Source organism: Meriones unguiculatus, chromosome 18 (assembly GCF_030254825.1).
Source record: "Meriones unguiculatus strain TT.TT164.6M chromosome 18, Bangor_MerUng_6.1, whole genome shotgun sequence".
In the NCBI taxonomy this organism is placed as follows: domain Eukaryota; kingdom Metazoa; phylum Chordata; class Mammalia; order Rodentia; family Muridae; genus Meriones; species Meriones unguiculatus.
In genome coordinates this window covers 31,113,747-31,133,345 of record NC_083365.1, presented here as the reverse complement: position 1 = coordinate 31,133,345, position 19,599 = coordinate 31,113,747, and the positions used below count along the sequence as shown (strand labels likewise).

General features: G+C 38.1%; 1 protein-coding gene across 2 annotated transcripts in view; it reads right to left on the bottom strand.

Annotated features, from left to right (window-relative positions):
* The window catches only part of Ano3 (anoctamin 3), a 261,999-nt gene that overhangs the window by 33,187 nt on the left and 209,213 nt on the right, over nt 1-19,599 (bottom strand). For both annotated transcript variants that reach the window (XM_060371385.1, XM_060371386.1), the window contains 3 exons: nt 2,203-2,285; nt 1,652-1,792; nt 695-859 (listed from right to left, as the gene is read on the bottom strand). In XM_060371385.1, the coding sequence (XP_060227368.1) occupies nt 695-859; nt 1,652-1,792; nt 2,203-2,285 (389 nt within the window). The remainder of the gene's footprint in view (nt 1-694; nt 860-1,651; nt 1,793-2,202; nt 2,286-19,599) is intronic.

The following is a 19,599-nucleotide window of genomic DNA, read 5'->3' as shown; positions in this document are numbered from 1 at the left end:
AGCAGGATGTAGGAAGAGAGAAAGAATGAATGAATGAATGGATGGATGAAGGAATGAATTTGTTCCAGAGAAAATGGAGAAGTTCATAACTGAGCTTTACTCTGAGGTATGTTTTCTTGAATCTTTCCAACAAATTCTCCTATTAGAGAACTGGATCCATTTGCGTGGTTCTCAATACAAACAATACGTTATTTGTTTAAAAATCCCATTTCACTGTCTCTAGCATGTGCCAAATAGTGAAACTAAAGCTACAAGTAGCCAGCATAATAATGGCACTGGCCAAGGAAGACAGTACATTTGGCCTTGGTTTTTATTCAAAAATTGCAGGGCTGGCATGCGTGGTAGCACATGCTGTCAATCTCAGCACTCAGGAGGCAGAGGCAGGTGGTTCTCTATTGGTTTAGTTTAGCCTGGTCTACAAGGGAGGTCCAGAGCTACCAGCTACCTAGTGAAGCACTGTCACAAAAACAAAACAAAACGAAACAAAAACCGGATGAACCAACAAAACAAACAAACAAAAACATCCAGTGCATAAAACAGTCTGAATGAAATACTTCTTATTAATGAGTTATTTGGAAGAGAAATACATATGTATGTATACACACACACACACACACACACTTCAGTACTAGGGAAATATAGTCCTTTCTCACTGTCTGCGCGCCTATTGAAAACTAATGCCATAAGCACTTACAAGATTCAGCAGCATGATGATTATAAAATTGATACAGACAGCAGCAGCAGATGTAGCAAACTGCCAGTGCTGTTTGATGAAATTCCACTTGAATGATGCAAACTGTTCCATGACAACCAGGCGGTACACCACAACTGCAAACACTGCTGTGATGACCAAGGAGATCTGCAGAGCGAGAGAGCAGAAAGGACACTCTCTTGGGTTACTAACAAATGGAAAGCAAAATACACACGGATACTCCATAAGTTGAAGGTATTTATCTTTTTGGGAGAGGCTATATAAATCATATTTTCTTCCTTAAAGAAGGGAGTTAAACCAGAGTTGAAAAGCATCGTAAGATGTGAGCTTAAACATATGAATGCCATGAGGTTAATATGTTTTTGGTTAGCTAGATTTAAGGACTGCTCGCAAGTATACTTCAAAACGTCATGTTACATGTGTGAAGTACACATATGCTATGTTACTTTACATGTGTACATTCTATATTACTAGCATGCGTAAGGCTCTCACTTCTATCTACAGCACCCAAAAGAGAGGAGTCAATGAATAAACAAAACCAAAATCAAAACCAAAAGAGAAAGGAGTATGAAAACACTTATCATACTAACACTCAAATTCTACCTACATTTCTCCTCTAAAGACAGTGCTTAGTTTTAAGGAGATATTTAGCTTTATACAGGCCACCTCTCAGAGTTTCCACTTTGTCTTAGTTGTTTCTTCAAATAAGTGTCTCATTCAAAGAGACGACAAGCTGGTCTGGGAAAACGTCACAGGCTGACGATTGTTTATATATTATTTACTGTGTATTTAATATATAACTATGTAATATTAAAATGATACTGAAAACAGTAATTTTCTTTTGCATTCTTAAGATGGAACAATGAGTCGGTGTGTGAGAATAACCCTTCTAAACCCCGCATCCCGCCAACATTGTGGAAGGGATGACCGTTATTTTACCATGAAGAAGATTCCTGAGACGGACACAAGAAGCCGCATGACTTTGTCAGAAGGAGGCTGTTGAGGCTCGGGTTTTCCTGTGATGGGGTTTATCACCTCCATCCTGTAATATTTTGCTTCAAACTGGGGGCGAAGCGTTTCCTGTGGGAGAAACTAAGGTTACCTAAATAGCATATCCACAAACTAACAACAACAACAAAAAGCTTTTGAGATTTTTAGCAAAAAAATCTTGATCTCAGAGCACATTTGTGTTGTTTTCTCAAAGATGCAACCTTTTAAAAAATGATGCCGCTTACACTTCAACTGAACCCTGGGGTGTACTTTAATAAGCACTTTTTTTTAAAATGGATCCACTTTAAGAAAACGTTACAGAAATGGTTTTAACAACATATGTTTCATCCTTTGCCCCTATTGCCTTCATGAAGCAAGGAATCTTGTCACTATATTGTAATGGTGGGAATCTACTCCGAGTCTGGTATTAGTGCATTGTGTAGTTCTGGGCTGTAAGTGATTCCCCAGATTCCTTAACTTCTGCTTCCCCAACAGCTTACCTCCTCTTCTTCCCATTCAATAAGATCCCAAGTGTAAGTCAGGATATTTCTTCTTCTTTTCCAAAACTCGAGAAAGACTGTGGCTATAAAATAATGGTAATAGTAATAATAACAATAATAAAGATAATACAGTGATATAATTTACCACCTCAAATACACCACATTGCTTTTCTTCAGGCTAGTATATTTTATCATTAAATTGAACAGTTTAAAGCAACTAACTTGTTATTCAATAAATATTGGAATTTGTATTGCTACCATACTTCTTTCTGGTATTCAAATAATGTTCTCTGTATGCATGCCTAAAGGAAGGCACTTTTTAACACGGAAATTGATGACACTTTTGTTGGCATGGTATATAATAAAAAATGATGCTAAGAAAAAAGTTCAAGATTAGAGCAATAAATGCTATTGTCTTTCTCATGTTTACTCAAAATTATCTCAAAACTATAAATTCTCATCTACCAATGATAATCAAAACCTGGTATTACTCAACCAAGACTTGGGAGAAGTGGTGTGAAAGAAAGAGATAAGGTTCAAGGCTGTCTTGATGGAAATATGAAAAAAAGGGAAAGTAGAGAAGATTCTGTGAAGTATACTTGGCCACATATAAGCTGAAGGAGACATGATGAAAAAATAGAAATAATGCCTCAGTTATTCTGTGGCATTTCTGCATAAAAAAGCAAGAGAAAAACTGTGGCTATACTTTATGCCTTTGAAGATTTTGGTCCTCTAGCTAAGAGCTCAACTGTACATCCTGAATGTGTACTGTGCTATTTGTATAAGTATCCTTATTTGCTGTTCTTGTATTTTGGTTAAGGCATGATAACCTCAGTGATCATCATGTCTAGCAGAAGACGACACTGGTCTTTGTAAGTATAATGTGCCTATAATGAGGAAGAATTACAATACAATCAGCAAAATACTATTTTTTATTTAATTTTATTTATGTATTTATTTATTACAATTTATTCACATTGTATTCCCACTGCAGCCTCCTCCGTTTTCTCCTTCCAGTCCCAACCACCCTTCTTTTTTTCCCCCTATGGCCTTTCCCTAGTCCCCTGATAGAGGAGGACCTCCTTCCCTTCTATCTGACCCTAGCCTATCAGGTCTCATCAAAGCTGACTGCATCATCTTCCTCTGTGGCCTGGCAAGGCTGTAACCAACACCCACCTCCCCGTGGGAGGTGATCAAAGAGCCAGCCACTGAGTTCATATCAGAGACAGCCCCTGTACCTTTTACTAAGGAACCCACTTGGAAACTGAGCAGCCAATGGGCTTCCTTGGTCAAGGATCTAGGTCCTCTCCATGCATGGTCCTTAGTTGGAGTATTGGTTTCTGCAGGCACCCCTGGGCCCAGGTTTTTTGGCTTTGTTGGTCTCCCTGTAGAGTTTTTGTCCCCTCCAAGTCTTTCCATCTCCCTCTTCTTCCATAAGCATTCTGGCACTCTGCCCAAAATTTGGCTATGAGTCTCAGTATTTCCTTCCATACCATGGGGGTGGGGAGGCGGGGAGTCTTTCAGCGGTCTTCCGTGGAAGGCTCCTGTCCTGTTCCTTGTCGTCTCTGACTTCCTATGTCTATCCTCTTTGCCTTTCTGAATGGGGGTTAAGCATCTTCCCTAGGGTCCTCCCTATTGTTTAGCTTCTTTAGGGCTAATTGATTTTAATATGTTTAGTATTATATCATATGGCTAATATCCACTTGTAAATGAGAGTATATCATTTGTGTCTTTCTGCATCTGGGTTACTTCACTCAGGATGAACTTTGCTAGTTCCCACCATTTGCCTGAAAATTTCATGATTTCCTTGTTTTTAATTGATGAGTAGTATTACATTGTGTAAATGTACCACAATTTCTGTATCTATTTCTCTTGAGGGACATCTAGGTTTTTTTCCAGATTCTGACTATTACTAATAGAGCTGCTATGAACATCGTTAAGAAAATGTCCTTATTGAATGGTGGGGCATTTTTTGGGTATGTGCCAGGAGTTGTAAAACTAGATAATGAAGTAACATTATTCCTGATTTTCTGAGAAAGTGCCATATTGATTTCCAAAGTGGTTGTACAAAGTTACATTCCCACCGGCAATGGAGTAGGGTTCCCCTTTCTCCTCATCCTCTCCAAAATACATCATCCCTTGAGTTTTTTTATCTTAGCCATTCTGATGGGTGTGAGGAGAAATCTTAGGGTCGTTTTGATTTGCATTTCCCGAATGACGTAGGATGTTGAACATTTCTTTAAGTCTTTCTCTGTCATTCGCTTTTCCTCCATTGAGAATTCTCTGTTTAGCTCTGTACCCCATTTTTTAATTGGAGTACTTGATTTTTTAGTGTTTAAAACTTCTTGGGTTCCTTGTGTTCTGGATATTAGCCCTCTGTCAGATACAGGGTTGGTGAAGATCCTTTCCCAGTTGATAGGCTGTTTTGTTTTGATGACAGCATCCTTTGCTTTACATAAGCTTTCCAATTTCATGAGGTCCCATTTAATGATTGTTGATCTTGGGGCCTGTGCAGTTGGTGTTCTGTTCACAAAGTTATCTCCTGTGCCAATAAGGTCAAGGATCTTCCCCACTCTTTCTTCTAATAGATTTAGTGTGTCTGGTTTTATATTCAGGTCTTGATGTACTTGGACTTTAATTTTGTGCACGGTGATAAATATGGGTCTAATTTCATTTTTCTACAAGTAGACCTCCAGTTAGCCCAGCACCATTTGTTGAAGATGCTGTCTTTTTTTCCATTGTATGGGTTTGGCTTTGTCAAAAATTAAGTTTCCATAGGTGTGCGGGTTTATTTTTGGGTCTTCAATTCGATTCCATTGGTCCACCAGTCTGCTTCTTTACCAGTACTATGCCATTCTTATTACTGTTGAGCAAAATACTATTTTTATAAGAAAAACTCTGGTTGATGAAGAAAAATAAGGTCTTTCCATTGATTTCATTTTTTCTTGACTTCAGTACCAAAAAATAAGAAAGGATGAGATTAAAATTTTTATTATTACTTATTTTTATATATTTTTTTATTATTAGTTATATTTTATTAACTCTGTATCCCAGCTGTATCCTGCTCCCTCATTCCCTCTCAAACCCTCCCTCCCTCCCTCCCTCATCTCCTCCCTGCCCCTTTCCAAGTTCACTGCTTAGGGAGGACCTCCTCCCCTTTCATCTGACCCTGTTTTATCAGGTATCTTCAGGACTGGTTGCAAAGTCCTCCTCTGTGGCCTAGCAAGACTGCTCCTCCCTTGGGTTGTAGGGAGGTCAAAGTACCTGCCATTGAGTTCCTGTCAGAAATAGTCCCTGTTCCCCTTACTATGGGAAACCAATTGATTACTGAGCTACCAAGGGCTTCATCCAAGCAGAGGTTCTAGGTTATATCCATACATGGTGCTTGGTGGAGTGTTAGTCTCAGAAAAGACCCCTGTGCCCAGATATATTTGGTCCTTGTAGAGCTCCTATCTTTTCTACATCATACAAACTCCCCCTTCTTTCATATGATTCCCTGCACTCTGCCTAAGGTTTGGTTATTGGTTATGAGTCTTAGTATCTGCTTTGATACACTGCTAGGTAGAGTTTTTCAGGGGCCCTCTGCAGTAGGCTCCTGTCCTGTTATTTGTTTTTCCCTATGTCCAATGCACCTCCCATTTGTCTTTCTAAGTGAGGATTGATCATCTTAACCCGGGTCCTCTTTCTTGTTTATCTTCATTAGGTGTATAGATTTCATTATGTTTATCATATCTTATAGGACTATAAGAGTGAGTATATACCATGTGTGTCTTTCTCCTTCTGGGATACCTCACTCAGAATGATATATTTTTTGATATTTAGATATATATTAGTAGTTAGATAACATATTCAGTTACTTTACAGTACATATGAATCTTATTTTAAGATTTATAAAATTTCTTTTCATTTATCAGTAGTTTTATTTAGAACATAATTCATTGTATCTTTAAAATTTTCAAGAAAATAATGAAAATTATGATGACCCACTTGGATTTGAAAACAAAGGCGCATAGTCTGTGTCTGCAGTCATAGAACAAAATGGTGGAAGATCCATGGCTGATGCTAAGCAAATACGGCTGATGCATTCTGCCAAATGGCTGCCATTTCTAGGCCTACCATAATAGTATGTACTGATTTCCTGCAAAGTCCTAATAGGTTAGAAATAGCTAAAAGAGGCAGCCTCACCAGACTTCACTGATGAAAAGATAAGCAAGGTTTTCCCAGCACTGAGTTGGCCTTTAAATTAACAGACTACAATCACTAGCAACAGAGGGATCTAAGAAAAGTGGGATGTGGGTGGAAATAAGAGGGAATGAGAAGAGGAAAAAGCAAGAGAAAGAGAGGGAGGGAGGGAGAGAGAGAAGATGAATGAGACATAGTATGGCAATGATAGTATGCCATGATTTTCAGCCAAGAACACCTAACATTTTTAATCTGGACAGTAAGACAGAATGTTCAATCATGTACTAATTAACATCTGTCTCAGTCAACGCTTGTAGTTGGACTGGATAAAATTGCCTCTTAAGGTCCTTCAATAGCATATATCTGAACAGGAGGCATCTAACACAAGATCTAAATAAAATAAGGATGATTTGAATATTGCAGTTTCAAAGCAATAACCTTCAGGAGCTGAGTCTTGGCAAGATGGCATTTTCATTGAGCTCAGTATTGAATTGGGTTGTTTGTTAAAACTTCACTCTCACTGAGATATATTCTTTTCATCCATGGCTTATTTATTTGGGCTCTTGAGGGAATACATATCCTCACTTTTTAAAAACAATTAGACTGAAAGCTTCTAGAACACTTTAGTGTGCTAGACATAGAGCAAGGATGAAATTTAGTACTTACAAATACATACCTAACTTACAAAATTAAAAAAAAAAATCTAAATTCAAAAATTTTAACAATTGTTGCTTCTGGTCATCACCCGAAGTGATTGGTATAGTAACTTCTTTCATGAAAAAATTCACAAAGTAGCCAAACTGTATTTAGTTTATGGATTTTGATGTATGTAAATTATATTTGAAAAGGTTGTTTCGGGACTGGGAATGATAGAGCAAACCTTTAATCTCAGCACCGGGAGGCAGAGCCATAGGCAGGCATATCTCTGTGAGTTCTAGGCCAGCCTTTTCTACACAGTGAATTCTAGGCTATCCAGGATTGCACAGTGAGAATCTGTCTCAAAAACAAACAAGATTTTTTGAACACTTGACTTTTCTTTGTTTTGGAGGTTTTTGTTTGTTTATTTTGTTTTGTTTTGTTCAGTGACAGACATAGCATTCACTCTAGAATTCAATCTAGAATTGCAATCAGAAGCATGTACATCTTTAACTTATTCTGAGACAGTTTCTCACTACATATGTCTGACAGTTTCTCACTATATATGTCTGGTTAGCCTAGAGATTGCTATGTTGCTTGTGCTTGCCGAGTAGCCTGCTTCAGTCTCTAGAGTGCTAATATTAGAGACATGAATTAACATACCTAGCCAAAACTAATTTTCATCAGCACTGTGAAGGGGTGGAGCCTAATCACACAGGACATTTATGATACCACATCTTTTCAAAATGCTCATTTCTTATTTTAATGTCTTATTAAAAATAGCTTGATAATGATTAAAGTTGTTGGAATAATCAGCATAAGTAAATGTGTTTAATTTTGCTAAATCAAACTCTCCCCCCAAGTATTACATTTGCATATCACAAAAGAAATATAAATATATATATATGCCATAAAAATGATAAAATGACAAACTGTATTTAAAACAACATGACTTCCCTAACAGAATACCAGGTACTTAACAACATTGTGTGTTGGGAGTATAGCATGGAGATCCTTGTGCACACAGAGCTCCAAAGAAACCAGAGATGTTAAACACAAAGGATTGTCCTTCCAATGGAAAAGATAAGAAACCCGTTCTTGCATCCACAAAACCGAGAATTAGAAGTGATTAACAGCCTGGTGGTCTGTGTTATCTGTTGGGCCAGGCCATTTCTACTTCTCACAATTAGGACTGGTGATGGAGGTAGTAATTTACGCTGAGTCCTCGAGCCAGAAGCTCCCCCAAGCTTCCACAGCCAGGACTGGAAGTAGCTAATAGCCCAAATGACATCTGCTCTGTCTGTATGACTGAGAACAGGCCAGATTCTGAGGCCCTTAAGCTAGTACAGGTAGTGTATCTCGAGAGCACATCTTCTGGAAAGAAATGACACTACCCTGAGTTGTGTTTCATTGTAATTATGCTTCCTTGTGCAACAGGGATCATATTATACCAGCAAGCTTATTTCCAAATTATATTGTTTTTAAATACATTGGAGATAAAACACCTTTCATTAAACTCTGTAAAGTCTGATCCAGGTTGACAAGTCAATCTGCACCTGGTTTTCATTCTTATCTCTTTGTGTGGCTTGCTTCTCTGTACGACACCTACAGGGACACCCTCAATTCTGCAGATTAGTTTGTAGTTAAAGACAATTGAGCTAAAAATATAAGATTCTTCACAATAGAAAGAAGGGAAGAAAAAGGAATGGAAAAGGAAGGAAGAAGAAGGAAAGAAAGAAAGAAAGAAGGAAGGAAGGAAGGAAGGAAGGAAGGAAGGAAGGAAGGAAGGAAGGGAAGAGAGAAAGTGTGATCTTGACTAGGTTTGCATTTTATGATGAATGTTTCCTAGTACAACCGTCTTATAGAGTTGGGAGTGCAGAAAATTCAGTTGTTTTTTTTTTTTCTTATAATCTTTGTGCCTATCATTTGGGCTGGTAGCTGAGTCAACACTGATTATGTAATGTGATATGGTTGTGCATGCCAAACTCTCAACTGCTAAGCATAGAACTTAAAATTACTGTGACAAATAGCCTGGCAAGAGGTGCCCAATGGATGGTGGCATGACTATTATGGGAGTTACACACTACTTTATAACTGGACATAGGGTCCACTGCATAATATTAAATCAATACCAGAGATCACTATTTGTCCAAGAACCTGTGGCTAGACATGTCACAGGCTATATGGTAAAACCTATTAATATTACTATGCTGAATGGTTATAATATTAAACCTTCTCCCAATGACTAATCATCATACCAATGAATTAGTGCGTTGGTCAGCCCTCATCAGAGAAGTTTCATGTACAGTAAACGATGATTGATATGGAGATCTACAACTGACCAAGGTGTAGAGAATAAGAAATTGCAGAATTCTCAGCTTTAAGTTGGATACCTTTCCCAGATGTACTCTTCCTAAGGCTCAAAGTCTATGGTAGAAAATGGGGCAGCAATATTGCAAGAGCCATAGATAATGGATGACTACAAGAAACAATGATTTTGGACAAAACAGGGCAGTTGCACATATGAAGTCATAGCAGTTGAGATGGGATGCACAAGACCACAGCAGGCTCAGGCCAAGACAAAAGTGCAGCATGGAGAGGAGAGGTGGGTACCTATAGAGAATGGAACAAGCCCTGAGTGAGTGAAGTCCTGAGGGAATGTATATTCTGACATCAGTAAAGCCAGTTGAGGACTCTGAGACCAACTGGCCTATTGTAAATTGACAAAGACATTACTGATAGAAGTAAGCTCAAGGGAGATGTCAAAGCTTTCCTCAGGAATCTAGGTATGAGTTTTTATAAATTATTGATCCATATGCAAAGGACTAACATTTACAGATTCCTCTTCCTGGATATCTACAGCCTGCAGTCATCACTTACAGAGAATATCTATCCTTTCCATTTGTGCTATACTTAAGAAACACGAGATTTTGAGTTAGCCAAAAGCTTGGGTTCCAAGTGTCTCTTTGTATGCCTTCTTTATTTCATAGCTAGTTCTAGCCAGTGTTGCAGGACTTAAGCCTAGAGGGATATGGCATGTACATACCCTTAACTAAGAAACTATTGGCCATTAAGTGCTGTTAGGAGAATGAGGGTCAGTTTTTGTTATGAGTATAGCTCCCGATAAGTCGAGAACCGTCCAGTGGAAGGCCACACAACAAAGACTATATGAGCATCACAAACTGGACTTAATGGGTTAAAAATATGCAAAGTTGAGTGAGTACTGAAAGGTGGTTGATCTCGGAGATATTGAGCAAGGGGGGTGAATAAAACTAAAACACAAAGCACGAAATTCTCAAAGGCCTAGTTTTTTAATCAAAAGAAAATGAATTGAGAGCAACCAGCCTCTATTCCTTCTACTGGGTTGCCTTGTCCAGCCTCAGAATGAGGGTTTTGGCCTTGTCTTAGTGTATCTTGTTTTGTCGCATTGAGTTACACTCTCTTGGAGGCTTACTCTTTTCTGAAGGGACCTGGAGGAGAAGTGAATCTGGGGGAGAGCAGACCTGGAGGGGAGCTGGGAGAAGTGGGCTGGGGAAGATTGTGATTGTATTGTTTGAGAGAAGAATCTAGTTTATAAATAACTAAATAAATAATGTCATGGATTGCTCTTTAAAAAAAAATAAAATTTGACTTAATGGTTTTCATGTTGACCAACATCATCGCAGAATAGAAAGTCAATTTCAAATAATGGGTATGGATGATGGAAGAGTAGTTAATGCTTTTCTTCTTCCAGAGTTTGTAGGATTCTTTCCCATTATTTCCACACATATCTCTGCCAGTCTCTCCTTAGGTAGCCCAGGTTAGCCAAGAACTTGGAGTCTTTGTGCCTTGACCTTCTGAATGCTGGCAATACTGATATGAATCATCACATGCTGAATGAATTTAATCCCCTTCTCAATAAAAGAAGGGCTGTGCTGTGAAGGGGGTTGAACTGGCATTTAGTTCAACTGAGTACAAACCACAGGGTGTCATGAAAGCGGGACTGTGAAAGACCCACTGGACCAATTATGAAAGTAGCAAGGGCATGTTAGTGAGCTATGGATATCCAAACTCTGCAGCAAGCAATGGATGGAGTAACACAGGAACACTGATGACAAAGGCCTGATAGGGTTTAGAAGATAAGAGTGTGGAGACATTAAGAGACATGGAAATTAGAATCTCACCTTTATTGTGCTTATTAACATCCTATAGCACACGCACAAAAAAAGACTTAATGCACAGTCTATACATTAGACCATTACTTAAATACATCTATGAACAACCACATAACATTAGCTTTTGTTCTGTGTTGTTTATGTGTTCATTTGTTTTTGTTGTTTTTGAAACTTGGTCTCACTCTGTAGCTCTGCTTATCCTGAAACTCACTATGTAGACCAGACTGGCTCGAACCCACCAGATTACCTCCCGAGTGCTGGGATTAACAGTATGTGCCACTACTACACATTAGAAATTTTTCTACAAATTAGAAATTTTTGAGAGCTCCTAAAATTTTCTGATAAGTTGACCACAGTCTCCTAGGAAAATTATTTGAACTGATCAAGATACGGAACTGAAATTAATGTCATGTTTCTTGACATAATAAAACCTTAGCACCACAGCTGTAGGCTGTGATGGAGATAATGACTATCATTTTGTATCAGTTTGTAACTATATACGAAGCATTTAAAAATCAAGTAACACATCCCTTAACAACATCTCCAGTGCTCAATATCATGACATAAACAAAAGTCTGGATGTTACCAACCTACATGATGAGTGCTACAGGACAGTGACGATTACTGACTAGATGAGAAATTTGGAATTTTCAAAGCTTGAAGTGAGCCGTGGACATCAGTCTAGTTCTCAGGTCACTACTTCCCTTAACATCACTGGGTAGAACTGAGAATTGAGATGCTGATAGTTGAGAATGGAAATCTGAGAGCGAGTTGTGACAATTGTGATACAATTGTGAAATAGATGTCCTGGAGATGTGAGGAAACAGAGAGAAAAGAAGAAATCGAATCACATGGAACTCCCTCACAGGAGGGAGCCGGGAATACAAAGACAGCGACACAGTGGCCTGACATGAACACAGCAACAAAAGAATTGGGACAGCTCAGAAAGGAAGGCGTGTACTCAGCTTATTGTTAAAATAAAAATGCCTTAAGACAAAAGAGTATGAAGTGGAAGCCATTGCTAATTTTAAGGAAAGAATAAAATGTCAATGCAGGGATAGTTTAGAAGTAGAATTCACATACGCATTTGTGTGTAGACATGTAAGTTACGGTGTTGTTGTTAATATGCAATGCTCAAACAACATGTAGCATATATTGATAGTAACTGTCTGTGGGAAGTAGATCACAGAGCTCAAGCGTGTTGTGCAGAGTATAGGCCTGTGTAAAGAAGCATGCGGTGATTACACTCTTTCTCTGCAGAGTAACACCAACAGTTCATGGTCATAAATAAGGCACAGATTGCTCATGGTTTCTTGTGTTAAAGTGATAGGCAGAGAACGGAATCATAGGGTCATATAAAGGAGCTTAGGTACTTATTGGTTTGTTTCAAGTGATTTATTTACACAGAAATTACAGGATAGAAGGCAGGCCCATACTGGTTGAAACGTCCCTTGCCCTATCTCTAAGGTCAATGAACCTGCAAAAGCATCCGCAATGCTTAGCATAGTTTATTCATTTCTTTCCTTTCATTTCAGTTTTTCCAGTTCTTAACCCATCCCTCTGTATCTGTGTATGTGTGTGTGTGTGTGTGTATGTGTGTGTGACAGAGAGAGAGAGAGAGAGAGAGAGAGAGAGAGAGAGAGAGGGAGAGAGAGAGAGAGAGAGAGAGACCTGAACTTGCACATGCAGAGGCCTGCAGAGGGTATTGGATTACTCTCTCCCTTCTGTCTTATTTCTTTGAGAAAATGTGTCCTTGAATTTGACATAGGCTGTCAGCCAGAAAATCCTGCAATCCTCCTGTCTCTGTACCCGCCCCACCACAACCCCTGCATCAACACATAGCACTAAAGTTACAGATATAAGCATGACCAAACCCAGCTTTTTACATAACTGCTTGGATCTGAACCACACCCTAACCCATGTGCAGCACACACTCTTACTAAGGTATTTCTTCAGCCCCTGACCTTGTTGGGACTTTTACTGTTTCTTGCACTAAATGAACTATAAAGGCTTGTTAAATTGATTTTAGTTATTGGATAGCAGTCAGAGGTCTGGCTGTTACCCTCCCTTATGCCATTTTCACTATTCCAGCCTTTAACATTATGCTCCATGAAATCTTACTGAGATAGGGGGCTGAAATCTGTAATTGACCAGACACACCCTCTTTCCCTGCCTGCTTCATGGCATCAGGTATCAAGTTCTATTATATTTGGAAAAACAAGTATTACTTAAAACATTCTGCAAACCACCTTATTACAATTCTAAGGAGACCTGACTTTTCGAAAGGGAGGAGAAAAAGGATGAAGTCCAAGAGCAAATCATGGTGAATACAGACATGTTCACCTGGAGAACAAAATGAAATTCTAGGTATTATGGCCACCAAGGCAGATAAAGCCTTGGAACTCTCTCATGGAAAGCACATCAGAAACCCGGTGATTCAGAGCCGCAGCCTGCCAGGTTGCCGACTGCCAGTTTGGACCTCACCCAAATGCGACTGAAGACCTTTCTTTATTCCTAGGATTTATTTTTGGTAACACCCTCAAGCATAATGTGTTTTCCCCATACAATGTTGCACCACCACCACACACACAGGGTACAATTAGAGACCTGTAGAGCAGGTTAAGGGGGAGGGAGGAGGCCATGAGCACAGAACACTTTAAATTCCCAGCCTTAGGTGCATTCCTGTCTTTTTTTTTTTTTTTTTTTTTTTTTTTTTTTTTAGCTAACATCTTACAGGAATGCAATGATGGCCTAGAGATGGCTTCTGCTCTGCAAAGTCTGTGCATGAAAAAAAAGAATGTGTGTGAAGGGGAAGATTTGAAGGTCTGACCTCAGTGCTACTTACCTCATACCTGGAACAAGTCTAGACTTGCTTGGTCTTATTTCAAGCTCTCTCTAACTTTCTCCTTACATCCACATGGCTCTTCCACCCACTCCCATATTTTTTTTTCTTTCTTTAACATTCCGTAAGAGAGAAGATGGTAAAATAGTCACTCTTGCTAAGTTCTGGGAATTTTCACAAGTTTCTGAAATCATTAACTGCTTTTTCCTCCTAGGAAAATTCACGGAGGAATAAGAAGTTACACCTAATGAACATTTCGCTGCATAAAGACACGGGGACTGTAGCTGGGCACAGTGACATTTGCCTGTTGCTCCAGGAAGCAGGGGCCTGAAGGAGGAGGGCCACTTACAGGTTTTAATACAAATCAATACCAAGCAGATATAACTGAATCAGGTCTTTGTTTTTCTAACTGCGGAAACCTTATACAGGGGTTTGTGCCAAATTAAACTTATGCAGAAGCTTACCCAGTCATCACTGTCCCATTAACAGCATTATGATCCCCCAAGTGGTTTTCTTCAGCAGTGTATTTAAGACTTTTGTCTTAAAGATGCTCAGAGAACTGATCACAGAAGCTGTTAACTTATAGAGGGAAAAGAGACATTGAAATAAGCCGTGCTTTCCATCTCTGTCTATGGTTAATATCTCGAATAGCTTTGGCCCCCAGAAAATTGCCCAAGGATTGAATTCTTCATCCTTCCTGATTGCCAGGTGTTAGCATCCTAAACATTTACTTTTTAAAACTTTAGGCTTTTATCTGGGCCTGGATGTAATAGTACCTGAGAACATACTGAGAAACCTACAAAAAATGACAGAGATTATAAAAATTATTAGCTTAATTTTCATAACAAACAAAATGTCTTCTTGATGAAATGCTTATTTTTAGAAAACCTACAAATGGAAGTGCACTGAACAAAGAGCTTAGGTTAAATAAGAGTCTTCCAGATTTAAAATACGCCTGTACTCCTACTGTGCTATGGTGGTACACACCTTTAATATCAGTTAGCACTTGGGAGGGAGAGGCAGGCAAAACTCTATGAATTCAAGGCCAGCTTGGTCCATAAAGTGAGTTCCAGGACAGCGAGTACTACACAGAGAAACCCTTTGTCAAAAACAAAAACAAACAAACAAACAAACAATGCCTGCATTTGTTTCTAAATGTATGACCTTGATAAATTAATAAATAGTAAATTTCCCGTTTTTAACTTAAAATAAAAATAGACTTCACAAGGCTTTCTGGAAAATTAACCTTAAAAGCAGCTTGCCAGTGGTGTAATTCTGTTTAATGGACTAGAAGGGTACAATAAATTTTAATTCATTTTTAAACTGTTAGTTGTTACACATAAGAGAATTTGTAGCTAAGGACTTTGGTTTCCAACCCATACCTATTTTTCATATTGTCTACTTCATGATCTAAAATTTAAGAAAACATTCAGTTTTTCATATAATACTTGATCTGTCCATTTTTTTTTCCCCCATATTTTACCGTGGCTAAAGGCTATGTCATGTAGACATAGCCCATAATCTCGACTTTCTTCCCATGCTGAACGGCGGAGCGGCCCTGAGTGTTTCTGAAAACAGACGGTGATAGTATTGACTCAGAATATGATTAGTTTGTGCTTAGGAAGGCACACATATGTGCTACATGGGGACCTTCATATGTTGCCCAACTATTTCAAACTGTGCTCAGGTAGCAGAGTACCCTGAGGAATGCTGTCGGCATTCTTATCTCGAGTCTCTCTGGAGCCAGGCCAGGTGTCCTGCATGCTGAGCACCGTGAGAGAGGAGTTCCGTGTCCAGTTACAACTTGTGTGTTAGGGCAAATATCATTGCCCCCTTTAACCCTACTCCTGTGAATTACTTCAAAAGCCCCAAGTTTTCAAACCACTTTTCAACTCTTCAATGTCCATTCTTCCAGAGTAACGAAGATTGCTTTTCAGATTCTTTCTCAGTTCTTCTTAATGCACTCTTGCTGTGCTCTAAGTGATTTCTGCCTCCTCACATTCTTGCTCTAATTGTCATCTGGTAAGCCCCTGAATTCTCACTTTCCATGCAATTCTCTCATGTGATGTCTCCAACATCAAAAATAAATGAAGATGACCTGTTGATTTTTTTTTTTAACTCCTCATTGTGACCTAGGACTATTTTATCTATTTCAAATATTCACCGGTTCCTTATCAATTCATCCTTCCCCCTGCTTATCAGTACTAGAGTCTTCTGTTCCCTGGAGACACTCATTCACATCTCTGGAGGCTTTTTAACTCTTGGCTGAATTATATTAAGTCTGATAAACCAGTCTCCCAAAATAGCTCTTATAAATTATAATACACAAAGGTGCTAGTTCCAGTGCCCTGGCTTTTTGTTTTCTTTCATTTGAAATGTCCAAGCTGTTTTATGTTCCTCATAATGTGCTATCAGAACATACTTTCGCTCAGTGATAGCAAACTCATGTAATCTTTAATCATTATATTCACCAAATGAATTTATTTTTTATGAATTTCAAGAATTTGTTTTTTTTACGATATATTCTACTTTACTTACTTATTAAATTATTATTTATTTAATGTGTGTGTGCCATGTATTTACAAGTATCTGTGAAGGCCAAAAGAGTGTCTTGGAGACTGAGTTACTGGTAGATCTGAGGCGTTTGATGGCGAAGCTGGGTGGTGACTTCCAGCCCTTAACAATTTCTTGATTTGGATTTTTACTTATTGCTCCTCTCACAGGTTTACTATACTTTCTTCCCCTTTGCCATATATTTCTTTCTCTTTTTCTCTCTATCCCCTCTCTCTTTTCTTCTTTCCTCCTTCATCTTCTTGTTCTTGTTCCTCTTCTTCCTCCTCCTTCTTTTTTTTTCCACATCTATTCGTATTTATGCACATTAATGGTACCAGAGAAAAGATAGCTTTATACTGACCGACTTAAGCTAATGGCCACTAATTGTGAGTGGTGATCACTGGCTACCATGTTATAATACCCTTTCTTTACCCTTTAATATCCATCACTATACTTCTGTCATATTGTTAAAAACATTGCTGTTGCTGTTCATCTTAATATTAAATATGAAACAATCAAAGAAAGTATTCTTCCAATCACACCTGTCTCCTTTGCTACATTTGGGCTCACCTTCTACCTTCTCAGAACAGCAGACTGATACATCCCTTACTAAGGTTGATTTCTGTGACTGTTCATTCTTTCCTGATTAACTACTATAAGAAAGAGCACAATGATCTATATGCAAATACAGATATGCCCAAGGAATGTCTTCCTTTGTTGGAGAATGGTCTCATGTCTAGGCTTGCCTTGAACTTGTAAATAACTGAGGATGACCTTGAACCTGCTCTACTTGTCTCAGCCTGGAAGTACTGGGATTGCCTGTTTGTGACACTGGATCCAAGCAAAGAATGAATTTAAATGAAAAGTGAAGTATCAGGTTTCAGGTCTGAATAAGTCAACAAGAAAAGTATTCCAGGTAGGATGCAGTGAATTTGAAGATGTTTTATGTATTCACTTGGTTTTAATTATCTCTGATGTTAAATGTGCTGTTTATTTGTGTATCGACTCACTCAATTATTCTTAATTGATAGCTTTATTGAGCATTTTCTCTGGGTCCGCCCTTTCACAATGACCCTATCCAAGCTCAAAGAAAAACCATTGAAATAGACATAAATACCTGCTTTCCTGAGTTAATTTTTTAGTGTAGTAACATATTTTAAAAACCACACAAAATAAGATGTAAAATGCTATGTACATCAATAAATGCTATATAGAAAATGTAAAGAAAGTGAAAAGATATGCTAAAAATGGAAGCCTCTAGTTTTACAAAAGGTATAATAAGAAGCCTCTCTACAGAAAAATGGAACCAATTTCAAGTCAAGAGTTTACCCAATTTTTATTCAATGAATATTATTGACCAATTCCTCTGCCAAGAGATATACATAAATTCAGAATAATTCAATACACGTGTTTGAACCCTTGGTTGGCTTCATTTTAACTTCTATTCCTGTTAATTCTAAACTTTAAGTTCTAACATCTCCAAAAAAAATCATAATCACCTTTATTAATAGCTGGGTCTACTTGATCTCTTTTTTTCCTACATTAAATTCATTGATTCCCCACAGGCATCTAAGAGGTAGGAGTAGGAGTTACTTTCCCAGTTTTACAAATGAGAAAGCAGCCTTAGAAATGTGACTAGCTACAGTTATGAAATGAGTAAGCTGTAAATTCAAGACTCAGTAAAGGAACTATGACTCAGTGGCCAAACTTGCCTTACCACGCATACAGCTGCCTCCCTGACTATGAGAACTGAGAACCCTGCCAGAATGAGCCTGGGAAGTTTTATGCTGAATGAGAAGGCAATGGGGCTGTATATACTGGAAAGTTATTCTGCTAACATATGCCGAGTAGGACCTTGTTAATGGAGGGAACACCAAGAAAGACATTATTTCTTAAGCAGCAGCCTACAACATTTTCTAATTTTTGTTTGAAGAATTTGGAGATAAATAGATACAGTGGGCAACTTATATCAGGCCTATACCAGAGAAAAAATGCCCAATAAGCTGGTTTTGAAAACATGAACACCTAAAAGCATAATTGGGGATCATTTTCTGTAATACTTTTTTAGACCTTGTTTCCCCTGAATAATATGAATTTAATAAATCCTTATTTTCTATCTAAAGTTTATTAGCTTAACTTTAAATCTATTTTCATTCTCCTCTTCTCTTAGAAAATTAATATGTATTTATATTATAATATTTATTAATTATGTTGTATTATTTCTTTAAATAAAATAAAAATATATAACTTCCACTTACACTCTTGTTGTCATTCATATCTTATTTTAAAACAATCTGAATAGAATTTGTCATATATTTAATAAAAGCAAAATATACTCTCAAATGTAATATTCAGAATAACTATATTTCCAACATTAACTATGTAACACAGATTTAATATATCTCACCAGATTACCACTGAGTACTTTGCTCTTTAGTGGCTTAGTAATCAATGACTCTCTATTGCTTCCATTACAATGAAGTGGGTTTGTTTCACCATCAACTCTATTTAACTCTTTACAACTAACCTACTGAGGATCTGAACAGTAATGGAACAGATTCTGTCACAGTGATATTACTTCTGTCGATTATGGTTTGAATAAAAAATGCCAACGATCAACAGGAAGCATATTACTTAGTTAATTCTAGTGGCTTATCAACCTTACAACTTTCCTTAGCTGTCACTTATGTCTGCATGCGAGGATGTATTACTGTATATGCACGTGGATCTAGAGGGTGCTCGCAGCTAGAACAGACTTAAGCATGGTCAGGAGCTGCAGGGGTTTGCTTTCAGTTGGTTATGGGTATAGGAATGCAATGTAAACGTTCTGAGCTCTCAGAATACACTTTCTTCAGGAAAGTGTCAGAATAGTTTCCACACTCTGGGCAATGAAAGGAGAAAGTTGGAGCCTAAGTGCTTTGCAATGCTCCTGTCTGTCATCAGCTTTAATTACTACTGTGAAGTGAAAAAGGAATAATGGTATTTCTACATATGCTTAGGAGAATGTCTAGGGATACTGTATTACCCAGG